Source organism: Bombyx mori, chromosome 12 (genome assembly GCF_030269925.1).
Source record: "Bombyx mori chromosome 12, ASM3026992v2".
Classification (NCBI taxonomy): Eukaryota; Metazoa; Arthropoda; class Insecta; order Lepidoptera; family Bombycidae; genus Bombyx; species Bombyx mori.
The window spans coordinates 9,436,117-9,463,513 of NC_085118.1; the positions used below are offsets into that span (position 1 = coordinate 9,436,117).

Below are 27,397 nucleotides of genomic sequence, written 5' to 3' on the forward strand. Positions count from 1 at the left end.
CTATTAATGAAATTCAATATAGTTCGTATCTTAAGATAATTGTGATCAAATATCCGCATTCATACCATTTCAAATGATTGGAAGCGATCGAGCACAAATCTATCCCATCAAGGGGAAGGACAATAATTATCTCTCGAGCCGTAATAATTTGATTAATTACTTTCCTTGCTTACCCGTACGTTTATTACTGTTATATACGAATATATATCTATACATTACTATCTTATTATAATTTGATATTTGCAATACACCAGAGAACTAATATCAAAACTTTGTATTAACATAAATGTCACTTTAAATAATAACCTTTACTATCTCTGGTAGTCTTATAAGCGCGGAGAGGTGGTACCTCCACTAACGCGTTCTTATTTGACGGGTGAGACAACTGTTGTCTCACCCGTCAAATAAGAACTGTCATACTATACCATGGAGACTTAGACCTTATGTGTCAATGTGGGTGGCGGCATTCACGTTTTGACGTCCATGGGCTACCGTCCACCTAACATTGGATGGGCCGTGAGTTTGTTTACCCGTCTATGTAATAAAAATATATTAATAAACAAGAATTAGATTATGAAATGTGGAACAGCGAGAGAAAAAATACAAATTTGCTTCGGAAACAAGACTAATCCTGTATAATGAAAACGAAATGGAAATACAATAACTTAGAAGCGTCCGTAACTTATAGGGTATAGGAGGAAGAGAGGTAGATGCCGGGTATAATATTGAATTTAGATAACAGCACTAACAAAATTATTTTTATTAGCCCCACCATATGTGATAGTACTATGTACTTTTACAAGTGAGACCTTAGAACTCATGTCCCAAGGTGTGGCGGAATTTACGTTGTAGATATCTATGGACTCCGGTAACCACTCAACACCAAGTGGGCCATGAGCTTGTACACCTATCTAAGCAATAAAAAATTCCTCCAATGATTTCAGTAAATCAGTAGATACATCTTCAAGGGATTTATGTTTAGGTTTACATATAATTAAATTGAGTACTCTCTTCTCTTTTCTTCTTAGTCGAATACTTCATTGCTGAAGATCGTGTCCCTGAAAGCCCTTCGTGGCTATTTGTACCATCAGCTAGGTCGACAAGCCGACGGGAGATAAAAAGGGGGTCCGGTAATCTCTACTTAAACCGGATATCTAGGCGTCGGCAGCAGGGCGTACTAACTATTTACACAACATCACTGCGGTGCAGAAGGCAAGGGGAAACCACTGCACCACACCTCCCAAGAAATCCTATGAAAGCAAACAAATTGAGTATAAGAGATCGTAAATTTTGATTCGATATAAACCGCTGTAGCTTTGATATACTTTTTTTTTTAACGCATTCATCCTTAGTTTAATTAGTACAACGTATTGTTTCGATTTTCAGGAATATATTCGCGCGCACTACCACGATTAATACAGTTTTAGAAAACGCAATGTAGATGATGAACTCGGCGGCTCTAAGAAACAAAGATAAACTCTGCACCGGTAGGGTGGTTGTAAAATGGAGATGACAAGAACATTTTACGTCAGAAGCATTTTCCCAGAGAATTTCCCGTGGAACAAGCGACATAAAATACAGAGAGAACCAAAGATCCTTCTTGGAACAAATGTTCAAAAAGATCGCATGCGAAGAGATCGTACGTGTACATGAAGAGTGATATCGCCTTTATTCTAATATAGCTGAAAATTTGTCCTAGTCGTGGGCCGTCCCTGGGCCGCCCCAGTGTCCTAGTGCTGGGCCGTGAATTCATTATCACATTAAACAGTAAAATAAAAACATACTCTTGATTTTAATGAAACATTACGCTATCCCAACAAATCGCTACGACTTTAATTACCTCTAAAGAAAAATTACAAAACAAATCATATATTTATGTTAACTTGTGATAAAAGGAAAAAGGTTTCAACGATTTAAGATGGGAGCCTCCGATGGGCTACGCATTTGCCCGTCAAAGTATCGATATTTCCATATAACGTTACTCCTATAGGATTGGCTTTAATATAAAAAGAAACTAGACTATCGGAAAAGGTCAAATATAATAATTGTTTATAGCTTTACAGCAGTCGCTTGAGCGAGAGATAAATTAAATTCAGTGGCTAACTATAATCTTTTTCACAGCGTTTTTCATGAACGCTTTATCTCTAATGTTCTTTTTCTTTTCGTTTTCCTTTTCAGAATTTGAACTAGAAGACTGGTAACTACATTATTAACTTCTCTATATCTTTTTCGTGTACAAGACCGTTAAATTAAATGTCCTAGGTTGGTACGGCTAATTGAGTTTTGAATTAAATTTCCGATAATAAGATTTTTAACGACGATTTCAGAAATAAATCCAAGATTAATTGTTCAGTATAACAAATCCAAGAGGATTAGCTCGATAGATTTTTTTACGTTCAAACATTTTTACAAATCGCAATAAATACATTCAGCATATCGCCAGTGAACTATGAACGTATGCGTGTTCAGACGCGGTACAACTGGAATCTTCAGAAATATTTTGTGAATTTGAGTACACACCACAACGTAAACGATGCTGCAAGGCTTAGTGGTATCAACAAAAACCTTTTGTTGTTAATCTGAAACAAAAAAAAACCGGAAACAACATGCGTCTAGACCCTAGATCTTACTCTTGAAACGGCTACGCATGATGTGCTGACGGCAGAAACAGGAACTAGACAAGTATCGCACATGTAAATTCAAAGCATGATTTACCACCAAGATTGAAGAATCAAAAAAAAGGGACGATCAATTAGAAAGAGACACTAGGTTATAATGTAAAGATGCTGAGAAAGTATTATAAACACTTAAGATGACCGGACTCGTACCAATAACATTGAATTCACAATTGAACGTCATGCTTGTTTTGAATTTTACAAACTGACCTTGCATATATTCTGTGTACTTACCCTTATCTAAATTGCTTTCAAACACATCTTCAGATTCCTGAAAATCTACGAAATTCAGATTCAAATTACGAAATTGAACCTTCTTGGTAAGCAAATCAGTTGTACAAATAGATTTACAACTTTAAATAAAATACATGATGATTTAAGCATTTTGGTCGTCGTGGCTTAAAGGTTAAGACGTCCGGTACATTCATATCTAGCGATGCACCGGTGTTCAAATGTTACTGGCAAGTACCAGTTTTTCTAACGATATACGTACTTAACAAATGTTCAAGATTGACTTCCACAGTGAAGAAATAACATCCTGTAATAAAAATCAGACCTGCAAAATTATAATTTGCGTAATTACTGGTGGTAGGACATTTTGTGAGTCCGCACGGGTAGGTACCACCTCCCTGCCTATTTCAGCCGTGAAGCAGTAATGCGTTTCGGATTGAAGGGTGGAGCAACCCACGTACTGTAAAAACTGAGACCTTTGAACTCATATCTCAAGGTAGGTGGCAGCATTTAAGTTGCGGATGTCTATGGGCTCCGGTAGCCGCTTAACACCACGTGGGCCGTGATCTCGTCTACCCACCTAAGCAATAAAAAAATAAAAATAAAGTTTTTTTTTTTCTTATATAACGTAATAACTATCAGCCGTCTTGAAATATGAGTTCTAAGTCTCTGTGTTTTCATAGTAAAACAACTGCTTCATCACCCTTCAAACCGAAAAGCATTTCTTCAGCGTGGAAGTCATTCGTGAACATTTGTTAAGTACGTATTTCATTATAAAATTTAATACTTTGATGACTTAAACCTTACATTACTCTGTTAATTGTTCAATAATTCCTATTAGGGGTAGATATCAGCTTCTTATCGCAAAGCAATTATGCGTTCCAGCCAGAAATGGTCGCCAGGACTTCTATGTTCACCACAATTTGAGACTGCAGCCTGGGGTCTCTACATAAATAGTTATGTATATAAATAACTAGCGACCCGCTCCGGCTCCGCTCGGGTCTTTAACAAAAATTTCACCAATATTTGACGTGGTTTTATTTTTTTAAATAAAAGAACACTTATTGCGGCATAACTATAATAGTTAGACATATGCTGTCGCGACACTTTTTGTAAATAATAATGTGTTCTACAAAGACGTAGTACGTTATTTTATTCTATCGTCAATAGTTTTCGCAGGGCACGCGATGTAAAGAATATTTTAGGTAATCTTTTTACACCTTGGGTTACATTATTGGAGTTTTAGTAAGGATCCCTAATTTGTTTCAAAAAAGTCACTCAGGAATAGTGTAGCTTCCAAGCAGTGAAAGAATTTTTCAAATCGGTTCAGTAGTTTCGGAGCCTATTCAATACCAACAAACAAACAAATTTTTCCTCTTTATAATATTATACTAATACTATTATAGTAATATAGTATAGATGAAACAACGAGCAAAAAAAATTATCAGCATGATGTCTTAGCAATGCCAGATTTACTGGACAATAACATTGTGTCAACGTGAAGTTATAGACTAGGACGCGGGGAGCGACGACACTGTCTCGACAACGGAAAGGCAATTTACAACAACAATAAAAGTATCGTTTTTATTGGCGAGCACACAATTCGTTTGGACAGCTGTAATTGCAAACTCGTATTGTCTATTGGTTTCGTTATTTAGATCCAACAGTTATAGTGTAGCGCTAAACTGCCTGTTTTAATTATTGCATTCTTTTGTATTTGATCGCCAAAATTATTTGAAAATGTTTCTTAGTAGTAAGTATTAGATAGCAGGATTTTATCTGTACTATCCTCCACCTAGTTGAGTATTAAAAGTGAGATAGGCGCTAATGCAAAACAGTTCAAACTTCACTGACATTCTTGGTGCGATGTTTATGGACTTCGATAATCGCTTAAAACCACGTGAGCCGAAAATCTGCTTGTGTCCGACCATGACCTTAGCTAATAAATATTTGTTTAGCTAATAATTGTTCACGGTGCACTCAACATTAATAAATGTTGTAAACTAAACCTGTATATTAACTTTTCTTAAAAATATGTCGTTTGCAGAAATTTCGTAAATGCACTGAGAAAGTATTGGAATAAAATCTGATTGTAAATACGGCGATCTTATATTAATGTAGGCCGCTTCTGTATATTTTCTATCTGAGTTAAAAATTCAAGTGTAATTGTAATAAAACCGCCAACTAGATAAATGTTCTTAGAACTCGGAATCTTCTACGCCATGTAATATCAAAGTTCGCGGTAATATTAATATGTTGTTCTAATTGCCACATCTGTTAATTATATCTACATACAAAAGTCATTGGTATTTAAATTTCCACCCACGTTATTACGAAACATCCCTCCGTGCCGGGTGCGATGGTTAAAGCGTGTAGGATTCCATCTAAATCCGTCCTTTGAAAATGGAGAAATGTAGTGCCATAGTGCTGGCTACGAAAGGCCAGAAATTGAGTTACTGTCGCCTCTGTCACGTAGTCACATACGACCAACTCATAAATTTGGGAAACAGAAATGAACGTTCACTTAGCCCTAAAGTTCACAATGTGAAATTCAGTCGAGAATTTAAACATTACTGTGAAAATGTTAATTTTGATTTCCTTATTACTTATTATACATTTCATAGTAAAGAATTAGTTTCATTGATTCTAATATTGAAAACTTAATTGAAGAAGTTTGTTACCTTATATTTACAATTTATACCTACATAAGCAAAAATCCCTTAGGTACTTTAACCCTTCGGAATTCTATTGAATTTGATGACTAGAACAACTCTTTCATCTAATTTAAACCAATCTTCTCGTGTTGAAAGTCCATTAAAATTAATAAGCAAAGTGGACAAACAATTACTTTTAATGCAATCTACGTCGTGGGATGAATGTCTTTGGGAATTATTCCGCGTAGACTTAGATGTAATTAGTTTTGTTTTATCAATTTATTTATGTCGTTAATTTAAAATATTGTAACCTATTTGAATGTTCATAATATTATGACACTATTACTATAAAAAAATACATTTGGAGAAAAGGGTTTTTTTATTACCTTGATATTGGTGGACGAATGCACAGTCCACCTGGTCTGAAGTGGTTACCGGAGCCCATAGACAGCTACAACGTAAACGCTGTCACCGGCACATCCGGGTGTCTTCGTTTAGGGAGCTACTCAGATAGTCACGATTAACATAAAAAAATGTCCACGCCTCTCTTTTCAAGATGTTAATAGCTAGAGGAGACTGAGAATCTATGAAATATGCCGTCATTGTTGCCACGTCCACTCCAGGAATACAGGAGGCCTAATTACCATTAATTAATTAACTTTCGGCGTTAAAACAAAATGTTCTTTTCAAAAAAAATGTCTATTTTCAAAGAGGTCATGATCTAAATTCAGGACGTACGATGTTCTCGATTAATCTGACAATGTCAAACTTCAAAGCGTGAAGGCAAGTCTCATATTTAAAAATAAAACCTACTAAAGTGGACTCACCGTTTAAATATACGCTTATCCTAGATTGGATAGCAAAGCTACTTGCATGGGAACTCCTCAAAGGTCCCTAAATTGTTGTTAAGGAAAAAGCTTCCAAGGAAGCTTTTAAACCACAGAAGGCTACGGGCATCGAAACTCAGTTTAAAGTGAGGGGCTGCATCTAATTATTAATGACAAGATAAAACCTACGTCCGAGGTGAAGCGCATACCCATCCAAGCGTGGTTTAAGCGCCGAATGTCCAATCTAGGCAGTCCACACTGGATCTGTAGTTTTCCAAATGGTGCAGTTGCTGATCTATGGTTAATCGGGATAGCACGGGTCGGAACTGAACCGATGGCAGAATATCACTACTGCGAATAAAACTTAAGACACATTGGAGCATATGCTCGTGGCCTGCTCTTCATGGTAGTCGCTGTGCCGTATCCTCGTCGTGCAGAGCGGAACAGACTGATGGCTGCGGAGCGTCATGGTTCTGACACTTCACGGCGACGAGTTGTGGTAGGTACCTAATATTACTGGTGGTAGGACCTCTTGTGAGCCCGCACGGGTAGGTACCACTACTCCGCCTATTTCTGCAGCGAAGCAGTAATGCGTTTCGGTTTGAAGGGTAGGGCAGTCGTTGTAACTATACTGAGAACTTACAGCTTATTTCTCAAGGTGGTTGGCGCATTTACGTGGTAGATGTCTATGGGCTCCAGTAACCACTTAACATCAGGTGGGCTGTGAGCTCGTCCACCCATCTAGGTAATAAAAAATTTAATAAAAACTACACAACTATGAACTACATTTTACAGTGTAATTACTGTCCTAGCTCTTTATTGAAAAAGGATAGAAGTAAAAAATATATTAAATGTCATTGCTGGTATCTTTATAAAGTTGCTCTCAATAGATATACGTGTAGATACATTATATTCTGATACTAATAATATAATTTGCCAAAATCTAAATCATACCTAGGTAGAAAACTTATGGCTCAAGTAATGGTTAGTGAAAATGGTTACATATGAAGAACAACATTGGCATGGAAACAAAAGGCTAATACCTAAACCAGTTATTCTTATATTATTATCATTCGGATGCCGACCTAATGACTAAGATCCATATACCGGCTAACATGAATCTGGCTGTAAGCTCATCTAAACCTGGCTTATTTATTTGATTTAATAACTGTTATAGATACGTTTTAAATGACATGATAAATCAAATCCATCAAAATGTGACATTGGAATCAAGTTTAATATTTGGAGGTTCTTTCAGGCGTAAAGCTCGCATCCCCTTCAACCCTACACACTAACGAGCTTGGCGGCTGTTACATAAACTTTTTACGTTAGCTTTGAAATCCATTTTCCTCACTTCGGTCACGTGAAATATCGTTGTCCCCGCTTTTTGAGACGTAGATCACCTTATACGTTTTTAATGAGTCCTAATACATTTTTTTTAGATTCCTACAATTCCAGAAAACTTTGAATAGATCTATTATATTTCGAAAATGCCCTAAGAAAATAATTAGACAAAAAATATTATTTGAAGTTGATATATTTTAATTCAACATTGAAAGAATGCATTTTGCACCTTGTCTATAAACAATAACTTAATTATTATGTTTGATCATAGATATCACTTCCGAAATTGTATTTACAATTTTATATTCTATTAACAGTCATTTAATGAATGAACTAATGTTTTAGTTCCGAATTTTATCATTTTATACAGCACTCACTAATGCAGTTTAATTTTATAAATCCACCGATCTCACCAAATATCACATACAAAACTTATTTTTATAACAAAAGCTCTATTAGTTTCGATATAGTAAGGTCGTTAGCCACTCCGGCCTCTGCTGTTGTGTCTTGTATTCTGTGGGGCTGAGAGCGAGTGGCGATGCTGCATCTGCTAAGGCGACCGAGGAAGATGTTTCAGTGACAGCTATACTTGGTTTTCCTTTTAAAATCGACCGTAATTCATCATTTTCTGCAGCCCTTGTCCTTTGTAAATTTTCGCGAGTTTCTTTCATTCTAGATAATTGTTCGCGTAGAGCTCTGTACTCCTCTAAAAATTTCTCCAATTGTGATGCTCTAAAATCAAAATCGTCCAACGTCTGACCTGCGCGAGAGTAGTCTCGAAGCCCAGATAGGTCTAGCAAGGGCGTCGCGGACGGAACAGTCGGTTGCTCCCTTGAAGGCGAAGCGGGAAGGCTTGGATTACGCCTTACTCGGCTTCCACCGGTAGAAAGATCTAAAAAACTATTAGACCGCCTACCCGATGATCGTCGTGACTTTTCATAACACCTATCAAGAAAAGATGCAGAATCTCCACCAGAACTATTTCTACGACTATTGAGAAGTGGACTTCGACTGTCGCCCTCTTTTCTTCGAGGAATTGTGTAAAAATGATAGGGATCGTGCTTCATCTCGCTTTGCAAATAGCTTGAGGTACCCAAAGTACTCATTTCTATTAGATCAGGATAGTTTTTTTCACTGTCGCTACCGGAGAGGTCGTTGTCCAAACGATCCCGGGGTCTCGAACGATGACAAGGTTTCGAATTATTGTTAAATCTCTTATTGTCCGGCAGGATTTCTAAATGCGGATTCATTATTCCTGCTGAATTTGAGCTTTGGATCGATTCTGGGGTTGCGTCACATCTGAGGACAACACATTATTTGAATTTAAAAATGGTTTTTGATTGTAAATGAATGAATGTAGTGAAATGAATTCATTTGTTTCAAAGGACCTTACAACGCTTATTTATCACCTACGTGGGCCCCCATTATTTGTAAATGTATTTTACAGGTAATTACGGAAATTATTAATTTTTCACGCACAAATGCTTCGCGATAAATAGGTACGATGATGTACAGCCCCCTAGGCTTACAATAGTCTTACCATCCAGGAGTACCGCACTTCTATCTGCTTTTGCTGCGAAACAGTTATGCGTTCTGGTTTGAAGGGTGGGACAACCGTTGTAACTATACTTGAGACCTTAAAACTTATATCTTAAGGTGGGTGGTACAATTACTTTGTAGATGTCTATGGGCTCCAGTAACCACTTAACAGCAGGTGGGCTGTTAGCTCGTCCACACATCTAAGCAATAATTTTTTTTATTACATTTAGGACTCTGACCTCTTATTATATAGTAGATTGGCCATGAGTTTGTCTGCCTTTGCCGCGACAAAATATTAAAAAAAAACGATAGTGTATTTAATATTTTAATATTGCGGGAATTGGTAATAGATTGCCAACAAATTAAATCGTTAACATTACTTTACAAGTGAAATAAATACTATCGTAAAATTATGACAAAAAAATTCCGAATCAGAAAGACAATATAAATCGCGTATCTTACCGTAAATTGTATTCGCTATATTGAGGTATGTGTAAATCTTGTTCTACGTTAACTTTTCTTGTTATTTGTTCAAAATCTGATCTTCGCCAATTTGGTTCAATAGGTGGAGATATCGCACATTCCCTTTCCTCTTGCAAATCGCCTCGCAGATATCCTTCTAATTCATCTTCTGGGTCGTGTGATGGAACGTTTCTATAATCGCCTCTTTTACGATTGTTGTCATTAGGTAGTATCTTTGGTACTTCGACTATATTTTTTATACCAGCTTCAATTTTCTCATATGTATCGTCACGATGACTCGTTGTTACAATTTGTTGATCCCATCGATCCACTTGTCTTTTTTTATAAAAACCCATCACGTACATTACTGTTGTTAATATAACTAATAGAAGGCCAATAAATCCAATTAGGCCTACAATTACATTAAAGATAGAAAATGCTGTTTTTTCCAGTTTTTTCTCTATGACTAAATTCAAAGTAAGTTCAGCCTTTCCTGCCCGATTTTCGGCACTACAAGTATACGATCCAGCATCTTGAATATCAGCAGATACTATTGTTAAATTACTCGTATGACCTTCACTACGTAACATAAAAGCTCTACCAGAATTGACATTAGAAGTAGTGTTTGCCAGTAATCGACCAGCACGTACCCAGCGAACTCTCGGTGCTGGTACTCCTTTTACTTGACACACTAATACAACTTGTTCCCCTTCCACTCCTTTCAAGTTACTTGAAAAAGCACTGACCACTGGTTGACACGCAAAGTCTTCCAAGTCCAATCTATCCCAAGAATGCGACATTAATCGGGGAGGCAATGCACATTCTGGCACCACAGTTGCTGGTACATTTTTTGTAATCATCCAATCACGTAGAGGTCTCAATGCACAAGTACATTCCCAAGGATTATTTGCCAATTCTAATCCTTTCAAAGATCGTAACGATGCTAGTACTGCAACATGTAGAACCTGTAGCTTATTCCGGCTAAGCTCCAAATATTCTAAAGACGACTCCAAACCAGTAAATCCCCGGAGCTCTATTTCAGCAACCTTACAAGAACTAAGACTGAGGCGTACCAAATGTGGTAATGAAGTGAATGATTCATCTAAAATCTTTGCTATTGGATTACCACTCAGTTTTAGCTCACGTAGTTCGGGTATGGAATCAAATGTGTGTGATGGCACTGAATCAAGTCGGTTTCGAGATAAATCTAACTCAACGAGATTCACTAGAGCGCGGAAGGCATATTGACGTATAGTTCGGACGCTGCATGAAGGAAGATAAAGACGTTGAAGATTAAGAAGTCCCGCTGAGGCAAAGACATCATCACGTAGAGTCGGTAGTCGATTTTCTGAGAGATCTAGCAATTGCGTGGTCGGGTCTAGTCGTGGAGGGATAGATGAGAGTCCGGCGCGTGCACATAGTGCGGATTCTTTGCCGCTGCGCCACTTGCATTCGCAGTGACGTGGGCAATCGGCTGTGGCTACCGCCGCTAGGGCGAGCATCACTAGAACCCACATGCCAACTGCCTGTTCACCCCGCAGTGCAGCGATCGTCTTCACCTTTGGACGTCATACCCTGGTTGTTCCACCTGTGAAAAATAAAGACAAACTCTGAACTTTTATGCTATCATCACAATTACTAATAGTAATTAATAGTTTGAAAACCTTAATAATTAGTTTACTCTAACAATCTAAAAAATGTAATCGAGTTCGAACACAGCTTGCCATATATGTAAAATGGAATACAGGCTATACGAGTATACACGTAGTCCCTCGGATGTATTACATAATAATACCTTACAGTATAAAATGTGATATATATTTAGTAAGTATATAGTGTTTATATTATTGGTACAGTAGTATATTAGTAGTATATTTTTTAATTTTTATCATAGTGATTTGAGTGACAGACACACACGAGAGTTTTTTACAAATGAAACCTTAAATTTTCTCTGTCGTAAATTCAAATAAATTAATATATGTAAATGGTTACTCAGATTAGTAATACTTATTGACATAAAAATTAGGTATTTGCCTATGATGTTGTCGTTTAGCATACAGACAGTTGAAAGCCGTTTTTTAACAAATATTTTGTATTTCTATCCGTCACAATATGTACCCATGGTATCGACACATCTCTGCCAGGGCAGTGGTAATTTTTTAAGGCCTTTCTTGAAGAAGTCGGGTATACGGCAGCCGATAAACTTTTCAAAGGCATATGACACTGCCGAAAACGTTAAAAAACTCGCACTAAGTACACAGGTCGGAATCGCGACCAACAGAGAAGATCCGGCGAGAAACTTAGTGAGTTGTGTCTACGGATTGGTTCACGACTAAGAGTTCGACGACTTCATCAATAATAATTACCATACCTCCAATAATTAGGTCTCTAATAATACTCGTTATCTAGTTAATAATCGTTTATTCCATCATTATTACATTAGGTATGTAATGGCCATCATGGGACTCTTTGGCGGGAACGCGAGGAATGAAGTTGTGTGATTTCTGTTTCTTCGGGTTTAAATGTGAAACAATGGCGGTTTATTAACTGTTTAATATCTGTGAAAGTGTACAAACGTGGAAAAACGAAACAAAGCCGCTGAACCTAACTTCCCGCGATCCTCAAAAAGTCTACTGAAAAAATCTCAGTATATGACCACCATTTTACTGAGATTACATTTCATCCCATATCATCTCATCTCATCTCATTTCATTTCATTCCATATTATCATTTTTCATAAAAATAAGAATATAAGTTAAAATAAGACATGATTTAAAGATCTTAGTTACCAGGTCATAAAATCCCTTAAAAAAAATTGCCATCATGCTCACTTGGCAATGATTTTCTTCAATGTAAAATATTAAATTCCTAAGTTAAAAAAAAATCGATTTAATAAAAATTAACAAAGAGTTTTTTATTCGCTTTCAAAGTAATACCAACAAAAACATTAGACGGTGGCTTGGCTAGGCATTGTTGATAACCGTGAGCGACGGTAACAACTTACCATCAGGTGGGTCATGATCGTCTGTCTAAAAGCGCAAATACAAAACTTTTTGACACGAGCACGAAGAGGCAAAAACGAACAAACAAACGTAAGTCATTAAAAATGTGAGTTACTTATTTTGATAAATTAAGTTTAAGAAAGGAGACGGAAAATCGTGGGCCAAAAATGTAATAACTTGGAATGTAGTCTAAAAAATTTGTCATATTTTTTTATATAAGAATATAAAGAATCACCTCAATCCTCTTTCTGGGACCGGAGAAAAATGAGAAAGTTAGTTTTTGACGGTATAACGGTGTGATCGATTTAATTAATCGATTACAGGATTATAAAAAGAAAAACATTGCGCTAGGTAATTAATGCAAAGTAATGAGCGATTTATACTTGTTGTATACAAGTGCGGTATGCGCCGGATTTAATTGCGATTATATACATAAATGAAGAAAAAGTCTATTATTACCTAACAAAGTAATATGATTATCGATTTCAAATCGATTAAAATCGATTGTATTTTTGATGACAGCTTTGACAGTAAGCTGACATGACGTTTGTTCATAGATTATATAATTATTTTTTGGCGCTTGTTGGTTTTTTCTGCTCTACTCGTTTTGTATCTTCGACGCATTTTGAGTGTGTATCTATCAGGCTGTTTTTATATTTTCAACGATCACTGCTTTATTATTACGGATTCCAACTCTGCCAGCCTTGTACGACAATTGCTTCTGCACTGGACACTGAAGATCGCTCACACGTTTGACTTGAAATTGTTGCATTGGATACTGTTGAAATTATGGATCGCTGTGTGAATTGTGGGATAGCAATTCCATATTCCATATATCATTGATATTCATTCATAATATGACATATAAAAGAGTATCCAATGGATATAATAAACATTTACTTATGCTTAAATAAGTTATTATTCAGCTCTTTTAAAGAGATTGTAACATAACCTAACTTTTACTAAATCTTTATTAACTCGGCTCTCAGATTGAGAAAACTTTTATAATTTTCAGCAAGGTACTGATAAATCTGAATCTATTAATTCATATTAGTTTCATCACGTTACATTCGGGCCCAAAAATGTATGTAATCGTTTCAGTCTCCTTTGATAACTCAATTGACAACTTTAAATAATAATTTTTAAAAACCGATTCTCAATGATTTTTTCATAATTAGTGCGTAAATATTAAAGCGTATTAAATAATTTTTTGCACAAAATGGCGTAATATTTTATTCGAGGCCACGAAGCAACTCAATCATTTTGTGCACAAAAGCCTTCAGAATACTTCATTTGTGTGCTAAACTTCCCATTGAATATGTCCCGGGGTTAAATGTCCCAATTATTTACGACTACGTTTTCGCGTTTCAGCCTTTTAAAGACCTGCCTCCAAAGAAAATGCGAATGTTTTATTTCTTCTTGGCAAATGTTAAAATTAAGTTGAATTTCAAAGCAAAATGAGCATGATTGTGACGATTTACAAAAAAGTCTATTCATAGAGCTTCTGAGTGAGCTTAAGTAAGTCACGTCAAGGTGATTACAAAACGAAAAAAAAAGCTAAGTCGGTTGAGGTCTTTTCAAATTCTATAATTCATGTCGCGATTGATTCTATTATTACTTACATGAGACACAGGTGGAATTATTATACACGATACTTTATTTTGGAAATTATTCCAAAACACTCGTTTTGTACGATCATATGCATACGAGTATATTCGAGCTAGGTTTATTTTTAGTTAATAATTCCGCTGACAACACCGAAATTAACATTGTGTTCATGTAATTGCACATCCATCACTAGTTAGACAATTCAGAGCCCAGTCGTATAGAGCACTACAGTTATCGACAGATATTTACACTTTAATTAAACTATTAATTCAGAGAAGACGAACTACGCATTTATTTTATTTCAACGAGGTAGGCGTCCTCGGCCCTACGTTACTCATTTATCTTGTCTTGTTCATTTAAAGTAAATGAGTTTCCATGAAGATCGGATTATCGGTATTGTATTTCTTCATCATCTTTCGTCTTTGATAATTAATATTTGAATTTATCATGAAATTTTATCAAACACATAATATGCCCCAATCTGTATTAAAAATGCATCTTATGATACATTCATTAAATGGACAAAAAAATCCCATCCTTTAAACCACCTGTATTTTTTTTATTTGACTTCGTGTGGTATGTATATCATAGAATGAGTAAGAACGCTAAGTTATTAAGTTTTTAGTATCCGATGAATTTTAGTAAATACATATATTCTTTCTTGCTCCGTGTTATATATAGTTTGAAAAGAACATTAATCTTTTTAGCCAATTTAATCTGTGTTAATGGTATAAAAGATAAAGAATAAGTTTCACGGAAACGAAACGAACTAGTGATTTAGACATAAAAAATATAAAATGTTAAATTTTCTAATATTAAAAGGGATATTATTTTTAAAGCGTTTTTCAAATACAAACAACTCAAAAAGGATAAAGGATATAAGGAGAGCAATCATTAATCTAAGGTTTATCTATTGTTCATCTCGGGTCCTAAAACTTACTGGTACAAGGTTAAATGTTAAGTGTACAAGATGTAAGGGAGTTGTCGTGGATAAGACTCCCGGTGTGTTCGTATCGAGCGATGCGACAATGTCGGTGTTCAAATTCCTTAAGCACGTACTATTTTCTAATGTGCATTTCATTACTTTACTTAACACACCTTTACGAAATACTTTCACTATAATGGTGGAATTCTCATTGTAATATCTATAAGTTCTGGTTAGGTAGGACCAATGGGTCTTGAGCTTGTTCGACCGTGTAAAAGACCCTTTTCTCGTTACTCCACAATTTCTAGGATTATACTTGCAGTCATTACTTACCATACATTTTTACTGGCGATAGGACCTCTTGTGAGTCCGCACCAGTAGGTACCACCACCCTGCCTATTTCTGCCGTGAAGCAGTAAAGCGTTTCGGTTTAAAGGTCAGCCGTTGTAACTATACTGAGACCTTAGAACTCATATCTCAAGGTGGGTGGTGGCTATTATGTTGTAGATGTCTATGGGCTCCGGTAACCACTTAACACCAGGTGGGCTGTGAGTAAGGTAACTGACTAAGGTAATAGTAAAAGGTAAGGTAAAAGGTAAGGTAAATGACTGAGGTAGTATAAATACTGTTCAAATAATAAAAATATGTTAAACTGTTTGAGATTATTTAGTCTCTAAATTATAATCATATCGTTTAATAATGGTGCTTATTTCGCAAAGTTAATTTCAGCCAACTTTAGTATAAATAAATAACATCAAATTGCAAGCTCACCTCAAATACTTAATGCTCTCGGCTTGCGGCGACACCGTGAAACCTGGAACCAAAATTACCACTTAATTCTGTATCGAATTTAAGACTGACTTCCTGATACTTATTGTCTTTTCCTTACACGTTAAGATATTACAACGTAAGTTTATGCCAAAAACGTTTTTTTGTCTAAGTCAAAATTTAATGAGACTTAAATGGATATATCTATACATATAAAAATGAATTGCTGTTCGTTAGTCTCGCTAAAACTCGAGAACGGCTGGACCGATTTGGCTAATTTTGGTCTTGAATTATTTGTGGAAGTCCAGAGAAGGCTTAAAAGGTAGATAAATATGAAAATGTCCGGAATTAAATAAAAATAACAATTTTGTTTTTTCTTTGATGTGTCCCCCGTCGGACGGATTCCTTTTCTTTGTTTTAAGTTTATTTTATACAAAAGTTTAAGACTTTTATTTATCGATTGAGGCACTATGAAGTCTGCCGGGCTAGCTAGTTTTATAATAAAATACTAGGCTGATCATCCAACATTAGAAAAGATGCGGTATAGACGAAAATTAAAAAGCTGACTGACTGAGTTAAACTGAGCTAACAGTAAACAGTATTTAGGTAAAGGCTATAATTGAAGCCGTTGGCGAGGTAATCTGCAGAAAGTGTTTCGTATTCTTAGAAATTGTGATTTTTAAACAATAAAACGACGCATCCGTAGGGGATCTTAAGAATTTTCTGAGAAAACAATATTGCATTGGTTAAATTGAGGATACAGCGAATTTAGGCGGTTATCTCGTGAGATTGGGTGGTTGTATTGTCAAAATTATTCTGGGATCGAGAATCGTCTTTCCTAACGGCTGACTAGAATATTTTCGGAGCAATTGGTGTTACAATTCGTTAAAACACAAAAGGTAGTTTTATTTCGTGTTAAAATAGTTAAAAACTTCTACCTCGTTGTAAGTCTTTCTATAAATTAGAAGAAAAATATTGTTTTGGGTGTTACATATCTTTCTAAAATAATAAATCTAGCATTTTAACAAAATATGAACCTACTTCTCCTCTAGAATTATCCTCTGTTGATTTTACTACTTGATGCCTATTTGTCAATTGGAACAGGTATTTTTTTCTATAGAAAGTAGCCACTGCTAATCACATGGAACACGGTACAGATTTTCTCGAGTCATATACAAGTATAGCCAGCAACGGTCCAGCCACGCCTGTGTGGACCTTGCTGTGAATTTTAATGAATAAGCCATTCCAAGGTGTTGTTAAGAAGCTTAACTACATCCTTCATAATGTTAATGGACCGATGATTTGTAAGCCTTTTAAACAAAATATTGCTAAGCCACCCTTTAACAGTCTTCAATAATGAAACAAATCATCGCTGATTTCAGACATTTTTTTTTTTTTTTTTTTTTTTTTTTTTTTTTTTTTTTTTTTTTTTTTTTTATTGCTTAGATGGGTGGACGAGCTCACAGCCCACCTGATGTTAAGTGGTTACTGGAGCCCATAGACATCTACAGCGTAGACGCGCCACCCACCTTGAGATACAAGTTCTAAAGTCTCAGTATAGTTACAACGGCTACCCCACCCTTCAAACCGAAACGCATTACTGCTTCACGGCAGAAATAAGCAGGGCGGTGGTACCTATCCGCGCGGACTCACAAGAGGTCCTACCACCAGTAATTACGCAAATTATAATTTTGCGGGTTTGATTTTTATTACACGATGTTATTCCTTCACCGTGGAAGTCAATCGTGAACATTTGTTGAGTACATATTTCATTAGAAAAATTGGTACCCGCCTGCGGGATTCGAACACCGGTGCATCGCTTCAACACGAATGCACCGGACGTCTTATCCTTTAGGCCACGACGACTGCAACGACATTCTTTTATAAATGTTGGTCAATACTCAAAAAATTTTCACCAATAAATAAAATTATGTATTTTGCGTGTCGCTTAAGTTGATGATGTTGAGTTTACCACCCTTATAATTATTAAATCATAAATTAACTAGTGACTAATGTAGTGACGCTACGTAATTGTGATTACTATAGCCATTTCCCTACATATATTTTTTTTACTTCCGGACAGGATATCTCATCTTTCTCTCATTGTCTAGAGTAGATCTTTAGTAGACTATATACGTATATAAATTATTTTCGAATTGAAAAGCTCTCACAAAATTATCTTTATCATCAAACACTTTTAAAATTATGTCGGACAGTAAGTATACCTACCAGTCAGACAAAAATGCTACAAATGTTTTAAAATTTCAATCAAATTCAAAAGTCTTAACTTTTAAAGGTAAAATAATAAAAAGACACAAATCATTAAAGAAAAAGTCCTTTTAAAAACCTTTGTAATGCTCTAACTTTAGGGGTTGAGAAGCTCTTTGAAGTTAATATTCATTTATTAGTCAAAAATACATTAGTAAAAATGACTATATAATATTATTTTTTTCTTGCCAATCTCCTCAATCCTGTATCGATCTCACGAGACAATTCCTACATGATCCTTTCCATTGGGCTTTGTGTGATTGTGAGTATTCCTATGCATTCCTCATCTCAATTCTCATAAAAACAAGTGTACTACGGTACGAAGCAAGGCATTAAGAAACGCTTTCGCACATGTGCCTATCTGTTTTATTTTTACACACCAATTTGAGGTCTTCGCTTTAACGGCGACATTTGCGTGCGGAATGAGTTCGGGTCATTCGGCGTGTAATTGCAGTGTGCCCTTTCGTTATCACGCGATTGCGTGCTGCCGCGGCCTCTCCACTCTTTGTTGCAAGTTTTGTAAAACTGTAAATCTTACTATTCTTAAACAAGACGAAATTAAATTCTATCTTAAAGTGTTAATTTATAACGTAAGAAATGTTCAAACAAATATGATGATTTCCTCGAAAAAATTTAAAATAAAACTTGCATTCCAATAGATTTGTTGCCATACTAAAGTTATCTAAGATTGGTGTTTTAAAAATAATCAGTCGTTAATGAATTCGGAATTTAATGTTTTTTTTTAACAAATTTATTTAAACCTCGTAGAATATTCTAGACGTGATTTTTTATTCTTATATTAAATTACTTTATGCTATCTTTTTATTATATCACTACGACTATCTTAAAGTATATGGTACATGCTGTATCTCATTGTGATTACAGAGACAAGTACCACGTATTCTGTACCATCAGTATCCACATACCACGAGCTATTAACTAATAATCAATTTCGGGTCACTTTAAAATTTAGAAACCAAAATAAATCAATGAATCTGTAAACAAATCAGCGTTGTTTCTTGAACTTTCTCTTTGGCATGAATTCCACAAAAACCGCGGGAAATAAAACCCTTGCAATATTTTTCAGAGCAGAAGGTTGTGTACGAAAGGTTGCGCGCGGCTGCTCGCTCTCGGTCTGCTGACGACTTGTCCTATGTATGTATATTTATGCATACATATGTATGTGTATTCAGCTCTGGTTTTCATGTGCACCCATTCGGCACAGACACCAAGTTTTTATATTTGCTATTATCGTGGATGTTTTACATAATACAAGGTAATTTTACAACATTTGGGTAAACTAAAAGATTGACTTTCAAACATGAGACGAGTATTTAAATAACACTACCGGTTAAGATTTTTTATTTATTGCCCTTGTAGGCAGACGAGTATACGGCCCGCCTGATGGTGAGTGGTTACCGTCGCCCATGGACTTCAGCAATGCCAGGGGCAGAGCCAAGCCGCTGCCTACCGAAAAGAAAGGTAATTCAAGCGAATAGTTTAAGTATTAAAAGTAACTGAACATTTTTCTTTCAATTTAGAAGCAAAGCTTTCTTGAAAGCAGAAATATTAACCATGAATGTCTTTTAGGAATCCCACAAAAATACCTCCCGATCTTAGTCCCTCTCCCGCTATTACTCGCTTTACAGCCCACAGATCGGTGTGGAGACAGGAAGCCAAAATTCACTTTGACTTTCTTAGCCAGGAGACTCAGTGAGCTATTTACATTTAAATATTACTAGGTATGTCTATTTATATTTTCATGTTTTATACTTTTCCAAGCCGTTTATGTGAATGTCTTGTGTATTACTACATTTTGAAGACACGTTATCAAACAATAAAACACATCAAGGCACGATATTAGACCGCAAGTTATTTAAACAAATGACTTTCGGTATTTCATGTATTTAGTAGTTGTAACAAAGCGTTTTTCTTGCAGTATTGAGCATCTTACTATAACTTCAAATGCTTCATAGTAGTTCATAGCAATACTATGACATTCATTTTAGCTTTAGAGTTGGCAAAGAAACAGCGAACATGGTCTTATAAAACCTTGAATAAGTAAACACTTCGATAAGTTGCTTAAATGCTTATAATCATCATAATATAGGGATATGTTAAAAAATACGGATATATTTTTATTGATCGAGTAAAACGCACTGTTGTATCTGTTGTTCAAAATCAAGAAATTTTATCATAGTTTATTTACACTTTTTTAATGATAAATATACATTTGCCATTTTTATAGCTCGTTGTCATTTTTAATTAGACTTTGAGTTTGATTAGCTCTTTCAGAATCGATGGTTTTTCTTGGTGCTTAAAGTTCATAATATAATAATCGATGCCCTTTTACTCCCACGATATCCACAGAATCACTTAATTTCGAGTTATACCGGGTTTGGCTATAGTTATTTCGTGATCGTAGATGAGACGGCATGGACCCCAGCCAACAGTGAGGGTCGGCTCCTTCAGCCGGTTTCCTTGAAACTCCAGCGTCCTAACCCCGGTAGTGCACCAGCTCTTCATTCGGTTTTTGTCAGTGAGCTCGTCTCGCACACATACTCGTATATATATCGAGCTTTTGGTTTTATTGCCTAGATGTGTGCTTACAGCCCACCTGGTGTTAGGTGGTTACTGGAACCAATAGACATGTACAACGTAAACGCGCCACACACCTTGATATATAAGTTCTAAGGTCTCTGTATAGTTACAACGGCTGCCCCACCCTTCAAACCGAAACGCATTGCTACTTCACAGCAGAAATAGTCGGGGTGGTGGTGCCTACCCGCGCGGACTCACAAGAGGTCCTACCACCAGATATACATATACCCAGACTTCTTCAACTGTGTTGTAGTCACCCCTAGATCTTCTGGTATACTGTAACTATTATACTCTTATGCCTATCCTTCTTCACTTTTAAAAATATCCTATTAATATTATCCATAACAGATCAACTAATTAGATTCAGAATCGATTGTATTATTATTCGTAGATATTCGTAGATTGACTAATTTTGGCGGACATAAAGTCATCGCGGCATGAAAGGTAAGACGCCTGGTGCATTCGTATCGAACTCGGTACCGGTATTCGAATCCCGCAACCAGGTATATTTTTTTCTATTGAAACAATAGAAGAATTTATTAATAAAAATTTATTAAAAAAATTAATAAATGTTAAAATATAATTTGCGTAGTTACTGATGGTAGGGCGTCTTGTGAGTTCGTACGGGTAGGTACTACCACCACCCTGCCTATTCCTCCTATGAAACAGTAATACGTTTCGGTTTTGAAAGGTAAGAAGCCGTTATATATTACCAATAAAACTGAGAACTTTCTCTAAGTAGTTGAGGATTGCACGTCTATGGGCTCTGGTAACCACTTCACATCAGGTGGCTCGTACGCTCGTCCAACGAAAGCAATAAAAAACTGATAGATAACCGTTATTACGTTTTTCTGTTTTCAAAATTTGATCTGTTTGATGGTATCAAAACCAGCCAGATAACAAAAATACAACCAAAGAGAATTTTTTGCAAATTTTTACTTATAAAATACGAAAAAGCTTGTTCCGCAACCTAATATAAACTTTATTTGTTATAATACTATATATGTATGAAATAAAAAGACGAGGAGAAATATCATGTCTTGTGTAGAATCCAAATAAAAATGTAATATGTCGTAATTATAATTTAGTCCGAAAAATTATTTCACCTACCTAGAAGTAATTTGCGTGAAATTAAATTTCCGAACTTTACGAGTACTTTGCATGCTGTTAATTTCTTCTTTATACGTCGACCACTCTGAAGATCTTAGATCGTAATTAGCTGCCACTTGGCAAAAAATATATATGTACGAGCTTTTGCCCGCGACTTCGTCCGCGTGGAATAGTTCACAAATAATGCTTTATTTTAGAACAAAATTTGGTTAGCCTAAAAACGTTATAGTGAGCTAACCTTAACATATAGATATATCGCGGCCTTTTTTTTAGATCTTTTAAAGGGGAACAATTCCCCCAATACATTACTTTAGCGAAACTTTAACCGTTTCCGCAGCGCACGCAGTGGAAGTTCTCAAAAGGGATTAAAACCCCGATTTTGAATCATTCTTTATTGGTGCTCCGCTTGTATTGGTCTTGGCATGATGTTATATAGCCTTCCTCGATAAATGGGCTATCTAACACTGAAATAATTTTTCAAATCGGACCAGTAGTTCCTGAGATTAGCGCGTTCAAACAAACTCTTCAGCTTTATAATATTAGTATAGATTATGGCATTTCAACAACACATTTTTGATGTGAAACATCTATAGCCGCACGTAAAACCGATTTCTGGCGTGGCGACGCATGCCGTGGCGACGCGTCGCCATGCGCAATCGACTGTGCGATTCTCTCCCACTCGATTCGGCGCTAAGCGATCTCTCTCGCTACACTGAGCTCGGATACCTATAGTGTATACTCCGTAGTGTATACAGTGTTGTTTACTACAGTACACACAACCTGTGTTTTACTTGAAAACAAATTATTTTTTCGTAATATTTTATTTTATCATTATGAAATATTTAGTTCCTGTTTGTATCTGTTTTTTTCTGTATCTCCACCATAATCCAATCTGTTTTTTTTTGTATATTACTTTTACAAAATAATGTCGATGTTTCACATCTGCCAGGCGTCCCGTGACGGCTCACATTTTTTTTATTACGTACTAGCTGACCCGGCACACTCCGTAGTGCCTCAATCGATAAATAAAAGACACATCAAGGGGACACATCCAAGGAAAAACAAAATTGTTTGTTTTTATATAATTCCGAGCTTTTTTATATTTTCTCACATTTTAAACCTTCCCTGGACTTCCACGAATAATTCAAGACCAAAATTAGCCAAATCGGTCAGGCCGTTCTCGAGTTTTAGCGAGGCTAACGAACAGCAATTCATTTTTATATATATAGATAGATAGATAGATAGATACGGAAAAGACTTTCACTAGTGTTTGAAATTATCTTCTAAACTATGGAACCACGCTAGTCTGCGATACGGCATTTTCGAGTCGCACGCCGTGACCTCAGTGCTCACCGCAAGCTGGGAGGGCCCAACAAGTTTGTACTCAAGGGTGTCTGTCAGTTTGAAAACCCTTAACGGATTTCGCGTGAAATACTCAACGTCACAATTTATATTCGTAGATTTCAAATATTTCAACTGATTATTTGGCTCGGTTCGTATTCTCGTCCCATTTATTTTTTGTTTTTCATTGAGGTAACCTACAAAGCGGTCCTGAGAAGGAACATAAAGTACTCAGGGTTATTTCATAAAATAACGAAATTTAAGTAACAGCATAAATGTAAAAATCAGGTCAAAGGACTTTAAGCAGGATTTTTAAAGTATGCCATTAGGCGTCCTAGAAATATTAGCAAAATATTCTCATCTATTGTCATACCTGACTTTTTAATGTATTATCCAGTAAATTCTTATGTACTGATACGGTATAGGGCAGGGCAGACTAGAAGTCCACAATGACGGGTATCACCAACTTGAAGAATATAACAGACGTCGGGTCAATGCAATTTAGACTTCAATTTTGTTATCCACGTAGTTATGTGGCTGAGTTTGAGTAAGCTCTTAACATTATATGCATAAGGAGTTTGTTTGCGTACCTTAACTAATTTACTGGTGGTAGAACCTCTTGAGTCCGCACAGGTAGGGACCGCCGCCTTGCCTATTTCTGCCGTGAAGCAGTAATGCGTTTCGGTTTGAAAGGTAGGGCAGCCGTTGTAACTATACTGAGACCTTAGAACTTTTATCTCAAGGTGGGTGGCGCATTTACGTTGTAGATGTCTATCATATATAGATGTAGGGCTCCAGTAACCACTTAGCACCAGATGGGCTGTGAGCTCGTCCACCCATCTAAGCAATAATATATATATATTATATTCCCACTATTTTACTCATTAAAACAGTAATCCTGATTTGCATTTGATTCTTCAGAGTAAAAACTTGCGTAATAGGAACGGTTGCGACAATTGTAAACTTTTTAATTTAATACTGTAAAGGTCTCTTGGAAAATATTGTCCTCAAAAACTTTCCTGTAAAACGTATTTCGTCAAAGATCCTTGTTAAAAACTTTGTCCAGTAATGGGAATCGCTTTGACGGAAACGTAGCTCCTTAATCATAGAACTGTAACTAACTGGGCTACACTTCATTAATTATAACTAAAATTATTAAATAATCCTTCGGGACACATTTTCAGAGGCTCCCTTAAAAGATCTAGTTAAATGAAGAGCCGAAACTTAGCGAGAAAACTGACTGAGCAAATATTTTAAAAAACTCCATCCGGAATTCACGAATAATTTAAATTTCAAAGGTCAAAATTAAAGGATATCATAAAAAGTACCGGTCGGCAATTCATTATTATGCTACCCGCGTAATTTTATCAGAATTTTGGATGCTGTTTCTAAGCTACGATGACTTTGCATTAGAGCAAAACGAACGAGAAAAACGGCCGTAATTGATTCTCGTCACGAATCACTTGAAGGTACCGTTTCATCGTTCGCCTGTATTCAATTGTTTTCACAAGACTCCCTACTCGAAAGTAAAATAATTATCGAGAAACTCGAACATTTCACGGCAAGCTGAAAGTTGAATATGTGCAACTCAACTCGATAAGAATTTGTTGCGAGTTCACATGATAAAACTTTCATCAAAGCGCTTCGTCTTGGGTGGAAATTAAAAAAGTTTCGATGGGTGTTTCGGCCCCGCCCACAAAAACATTCCTTCATTGGAATCATAATCCAGCTAAAAGTTGTTTTAAACGGGTTCTAGTTATTGTTTCAGAAAGTTCGAACAAACAGGGCCGGCTGACCCTTGTCAAAGGGAAGCCATATAATCCGCTGACAACATTAGCGTCTTGTGACAACACGTGTAATTAATCTCAGTTATTACCCGTCATCGGAGTACCTTACCAAAGTACCTATTTCATCAAAATTTAGCCGACGATATCAAACAATTTCGTTGGTTATGTAATTTACAATACCCAATACACATTTTTTTTTGGTATTGTAGAGGGCGTAACGGGCAGCTTTCGTAGAAACACAAGATAGTTTCAAGATAAGCTTGCATCTACACAAGCTCCAAACCATAACATAAGGACCGTCGGTCTACCGAGAAATGTACACCCGTGGAAGATTGTCGTTATTCCCAAAGATGAATCCCTTAAAAATTGATTTTGATTAGTTTAACTACGATCTAATGAAAAATATAATGAAACGAGAAGGTAAGAAATACCATAGATAATACATAGATAATACACATAAATTAGTTATACCATAGAAAGGAAAGAAATACTTCAGAATATTCTTTATCTCTTTGGAAGTAATCAGATTTTTTTAATTTTCAATAATAAAACGGAAAATACCGTTAATCTGTTAAATCGTCTACCGTCATCATTCTAACCGTCTGTTAAATTAATCTAAATCTTGAAATGTCAGTGATTATGGTCGAATATCGATCATTAGGTAAAGACTAGGAAATTGAATTTCATCAAATGCAAAAGATGTTTCATTGATTAAAAATATAAATCATCGTATTAGCAGTCCCCAAATTTAAAATAGAGCCATAATAATGCAAAGATTAAATTTGATTGATACGTTTTAATAAACTCCCTATCATCATTTCCCAATTAAATATAAATTAATCTTAAGCAATTAATCACCTGTAAAGAAATCTTAGTTATATAATTTTTTATTTTTGTTGTTAATGCACTGTCGATTGCACCTATAAATGAGGTGACATCTGCCATGAACTTTTGTCAATTGTTCAATGTTTTGTATTGATGATCACTTCGTTGGTGCAACTTAATAAATAAATAAAAATTGTCAGAAAGAATACAACAACATCACTTTACCATCACGAATAATCCATTAATATGAAGGAAAAACTTAAAAAACAGAGTACGGAATCCTGAGTAAGTTTGCACAAACACAATGAATTGTAATGCAAATACTTTTAATATTTAAAACGATGGCTGCGCTCCGCTCTGGTTTCCACGGCCCGATTTCGTAAAAAAAAAAACTATTTTTATTATGATTTACAGATTAATGCAAGTAAAGCATGAGAAATGCTTTCAGCTATAATACTTGTATCATTTAATATTAAATATACCATATTTATCATTAAATCTGTATGAAATTAAACTTCACTAATTAAATCTGCTGGTCTCTAACAAGAGCTCATAGACATCAAAATGTCAATGCCGCTAGCCACCTAGAGTAATGAGGTCGCAGCATAAATATTATTTTTTCTTGCCAGCAGACGTCAGCAAACGTCAGCAATGCCAGGGTCTTCGCCAAACCACTGCTTACCGTTATTATAAAATAGCTGTCTGTTGACAACATTTGACACTTGACTGTTTTGCGATAGAAATAGGCTGGAAAGTGGTAGTTACCCGTGCGGTGCGTGCCTATTAACACATTTTACCAGTAGTCAAATATAGACCTTATTATTTGACTTTCGACTATTCACGTACATATCTACAATACCCACGGTTAGTAGTGAATTACTTTGGATTAATGATGATTTTGAAAAAAGACAGACATTCTTTGGCAACAAACATCAAAACAAATTTTAAATATGAAACTCCGACCAAAAAAGTATCTAAATATTGCGTTAGCTATACAAAATACTAGCGTACTGCGTTAGTCACTGCGTTAGTTATATAATATACAAAACCTACCTACGAGAAAACTTACCATGAACCTATTTGAAAATACACGAACACCAACCAAGAAGAATCATAGCAATTCCAACTGTATATCAACTCAAATACCTTACTTCCGCTCAGACAAACGAACTGTCAAAAACATCCGCCTAAACAATCAAAAACTCTATGACTTGTCATTAGGGAAAGGTAAACTTCTATATAGGAAATTCTGAAACTATTACTTGTTTACGTGGTGATGGGCGGAAATTACTAATAAGCGTAGTTTATTCTCAAATTGTAAAGTCAACAAGCTGACAGCACAAATGATGCTAAATAACCACCGGAACCCGTACATGTTCTGACTTGAGGTCTATGTTTCGATGGCACTTTATATTAAAGAATGTCTAATC

The 27,397-nt window shown here is 35.8% G+C and overlaps 1 protein-coding gene and 1 long non-coding RNA gene across 2 annotated transcripts in view; one reads left to right on the forward strand and one right to left on the reverse strand.

Annotated features, from left to right (window-relative positions):
* Nucleotides 1-490: 490 nt before the first annotated feature.
* LOC134199920 (uncharacterized) lies at nt 491-1,783 on the forward strand. Its single transcript, XR_009974584.1, has 2 exons — nt 491-706; nt 1,387-1,783. It is a non-coding gene; the product is annotated as an uncharacterized LOC134199920 (long non-coding RNA).
* A 6,123-nt stretch (nt 1,784-7,906) lies between these two features.
* The window catches only part of LOC101742788 (uncharacterized), a 33,302-nt gene continuing 13,811 nt past the window's right edge, over nt 7,907-27,397 (reverse strand). The window contains exons 2-4 of the mRNA XM_038014492.2: nt 16,039-16,081; nt 9,733-11,320; nt 7,907-9,030 (exon numbers count right to left, since the gene is read on the reverse strand). Coding sequence (XP_037870420.1) covers nt 8,187-9,030; nt 9,733-11,249 — 2,361 coding nt within the window. The 5' untranslated portion in view covers nt 11,250-11,320; nt 16,039-16,081 and the 3' untranslated portion in view covers nt 7,907-8,186. The remainder of the gene's footprint in view (nt 9,031-9,732; nt 11,321-16,038; nt 16,082-27,397) is intronic.